The sequence below is a fragment of the Aptenodytes forsteri genome, unplaced genomic scaffold, assembly GCF_000699145.1.
Source record: "Aptenodytes forsteri isolate BGI_AS27 unplaced genomic scaffold, ASM69914v1 Scaffold403, whole genome shotgun sequence".
In the NCBI taxonomy this organism is placed as follows: Eukaryota; Metazoa; Chordata; class Aves; order Sphenisciformes; family Spheniscidae; genus Aptenodytes; species Aptenodytes forsteri.
The window spans coordinates 220999-224725 of record NW_008795248.1 but is presented as its reverse complement, the minus strand read 5'-3'; the positions used below and the strand labels follow the sequence as shown (position 1 = coordinate 224725).

The window sequence follows — 3727 nt, the reverse complement described above, 5'->3', positions numbered from 1 at the left end:
GAGCAGCCTGATCTAGTTGGAGATGTCCCCACTCATGGCAGAGGGGTTGGACTAGACGGTCTGTGAAGGGCCCTTCCAACCCGAACTATTCTGTGATTCTTTCTCCATCACCTCTGTCATGTGGTTCCCATCAGAGCTTGGGGCTTGCGGCAGAGATAAGGCCGGTGCTGTGAGCAGCTTCAACTTGTGACAGCATGGTCCTTCAAATACGCACACACTCCTTGGCCGTGCACCAGGAACCTGCAAGAAGAAGGAAAGGCACCGCTGGTACTGTTGGGTTAGCGGTTGTCCCCTCAAGCACCAGGAAAAGGCAAGTGCTGCCTGCAAGGGACAGTCCCAGCAGACACGTCCCACCAGGCCCCTGCCTGGCCCACCGCAGGACGGTCGCCCCATGGCCCTGGCTCGCGACAGGACTCACATGTGGTTGAAGCTGCTGCCATCCACCCACTCCAGGCGCTCGCCCTGCCTCCGCAGCCCAAGCCAGTAATCAACGTTGCCCTTGAGGCGCAAGAGAAGCTCCTGAGTAGGAAAGAGGGAAGCCAACGGTCAGGAGCCGCTGCCAGCCCCACGCGAGTCACAGCCTCACGCTGGTCCCTGCCGGCCTCGCAGGCAGCCCTGGCCCTGCACTGCTGCCACCGGTCGTGGGATGGCAGCAGCTCCCACCCAACGGCTGCTCCAACAAGCTCCAGAGGCTTCTGAAGGAGCTCACCAGCCCGGCTAGCGGTGTTGTTCCTGCTCTGCCAGAGCTCTGCAGTGCTCGGGGCCCAGCTGAGCACCGCGGATGGGGAGACGCGCCCCAGGCTCCACGCTGCACCCCGTGCCTCCCACCCTCCAAGGCCCCAGGGCAGAACTGCATCTCTGTCCCGACAAGCACCTCTTGCCTGCCCAGCACCAACCCCGGGGTCTGCACCCAACCCAGTAACGGCCACCCTTCACCCCCACGCAGCCACAACAGCCCCTCACTCACCATTTCCCACCTCATCTTGAGCACAGCCAGCGAGGCCCCGAGCGAGGAGCACTGCTCCTGGCTCCACTCCCAGCTCCCCTCCTCCTTTGAGAGGTAGTAGCAGACCTTGCAGTACCCAACCCAGCCGTCAGGACAGGCCAGCACCAGAGCCGCAGGCAGATCCGGACTCCCTTCATGCCTTCCTGCTGGAAAGGGAAGGGAAGAAAGGGAGAAGGTCAGAGGATTCTGCTCCACAGGGAGCGGGGACACAGCTCCGTGGGGCAGGGAAGGAGGCAGCCCCAGGCTCCCCCCACGGGGATCCCCAATTTGCTGCCAGGGACCTACAGGGAGCAGACACCCCAGGGGTTAACAGCCTCCCCACGGCACGGGTGGGGGTATCCCTGCTCCTCCCCAGGACCCCCAGGGACAGGGCAAGGACACAGCCAGCCTGAGGGCCTGGCCCCACCACACTCCCCCCACCAGCCTCACACACCAACGCCTGCCCCAGCCTGGAGGGGAAGGGGCCGCATCCAGCCTGGCACCGCACGGGCTGGGCTGCTGGTGGCACACACAGCCCTGCGCCGAGGGGCCACATGGAGGCAGCTGCTCCTCCCCTACAGCAACAGCCACAGCCAAAGCCAGGACCAGAGCCATGAGCACAGCCAGCACCAGGGCTCACACCACATGGAGTGTGTACCGCTTGCCTGGAAGAGGAAAAAGCCACTCGCAGTGAGGATGGTGCTGTCCCAGAGCAGGCACAGCCCTCACGTCCCCGCCACCCCCAACACGAGCTGCCCAGGGAACGTGGAATGGACCCCCAGAGGACAGCCCGCAGCAGGAGAGCTGCCAGATGGATGGAGATGTGGTGGGGGGCTGCTACAGAACACCCAATGAGGACTGAGCAGAAGACAAAGCCTTTCCAGACAGCTAGAAGCAGCCTCACACTTCCCAGTCCTCGTGGGGTGACACCGCCACAGGGACACTGTCCCCTCCCTAGAGGCCACAGGGGTGGCCCTGCACTCACCCAGAAGTCTTCTGTGTGTCCTTTTGTCTGTATCCCCCAGGTACCCCTGGGTGGCAGGATGCCCCTCCGTCCTGGGGACCCAGGGGCTCCTCCACATTCCCAGCATTGGAGCAGAATCCGTTCCCCTCCCCTTGTCCCATGGCACGCTGGAAAGTGGAATCTCTTTGCTTGCAACAAGCAGGATCTTGCGCCCAAGGCATCACAACTGCTGGCAAAGCCTGTTTCAAGCCAGGCGTAGATGCAGTTTTACCACCACAGCTGTTAGCATCGTAATGGGAGACTGCAGAGAACATGATGAGAACGCAATAGATTGGGACATTACATTCTGTTGCCTCACAGCTGTCACGCTTGATTTAAAATATCAGCCGTGGCCCTGCGGTGACACGCAGGCTCAGGAAGGCGATGCCAGCACAGTCCTGCCCTGTCCTTGCTCCCCCTGTGAGGCTGCAGCCCACCCCCAGCACCCAGACAGCACCTGGGGAGACAAATGCAGTGTCGGTGAGCTCAGGGACTGGCCCTTGGCCCCCTGCAGAACCAGCACCCTCCACACCACCCTGCACACACCCTTCCCAGACAGAACACAAGGCACTCGCTGGCTGGGAGCATTCCCCTTCCCACCACTCAGCCCCCCCTGCCCCACCAGGGCTGGTCAGGGGGGGTAGGCAGGGGGGGCGGGGGGGGGGGGGTCCAGGGACCCCCCAACACGTCTGCTGAGCCCTCCTCCGCTCACCACAGCTGCTGGACACCACCACCAGCAGCCCCAGCACCCCAGGCTTGAGCCTTTGGAGCCAACAAGGGGCTAAAAACTCAGTTATCCTGGGGGCGATGGGATGAAGGGGGCCTGAGCAAAGCTTCTTATAGGGTGCCTAGGAGAAAGACTGAAGTCAGGGCACGGGAGGGAGTAAGGCAGATGGGGGAGGAACCGATACGGGCCTGCAATTTTTTTCCCCACTTACCTGACAGAGCCCTGAACTCCTGGCCCCATGGGTCAAGACAGAAACCATGACTCACTACAGCTGCTGGAGCACAAGCTCCCCATCCTGCACGTGAAACTGCCAGCTGCCGGCACAGGAAAGTTGCCAAGCAGGCTCAGCTTGCACAAGGGGACAAGACTATTAACCCCAGAGGTGCTTCTGTGGGCTTGTACCAAGCAGCTCCTGCCCTGGCAGTGCTTGCAGCCCGGCGCCTTTAGGTGTTTGCATAACGATTTTTTGGGTTGTTAATGAACAAGAGGCCGGCTCCCTGCCAGGAAAAGCAGAAGCGGCTCCTGCCCACAATGCCCGCAGAGAAAGGGGGGGGATTGTGGACGGGGAGGGTCCTGAAGGAGAACCCAGTGCCCGGGAAAGCCCGGGCGGGACGAGACCCTCCCAGGAACCCACCGCAGCCCTACGGAGCCCCGGGGCCAGCGGGAGCAGTGGAGCCCTGCCACCCCTCAGCTGGGAGAGCTCCAGGCGGCAGTGCCAGCTGCCAAGTGGGGCACCGACACAACATGCGTTAATTCCTATGGGGTTACGGGCTGCGGCCCCCCAGCAGCTCCCATACTGGGAAGCTGAAGGACAGACAAGGAAAGAAAAGCCTCCGCGGGACCCCTTCTGCCCTGCAGAGAGAAACCAGAACTAGCCACAGCTGCTGGGGAACAGGCTCCTTCTGAGCATGCACATACCAATGCCTGCTGAGGGGACAGCGGGAAGGAGGAGGCCACAAGCAGCCGCTCCCTCACCGACCCCAGAGGGAGGCGGGAAACGGGGGGCACGGGG

At 62.5% G+C, this 3727-nt stretch overlaps 1 protein-coding gene across 1 annotated transcript; it reads right to left on the bottom strand.

The window, feature by feature from the left end:
• Positions 1–179: 179 nt before the first annotated feature.
• On the bottom strand, positions 180–2955 carry LOC109279439 (C-type lectin domain family 2 member B-like). The gene is given in 6 exon segments (XM_019471936.1): positions 180–240; positions 419–519; positions 968–1152; positions 1519–1650; positions 2701–2750; positions 2927–2955. Coding segments are annotated over 6 exon segments (558 nt in total).
• Positions 2956–3727: the final 772 nt, after the last annotated feature.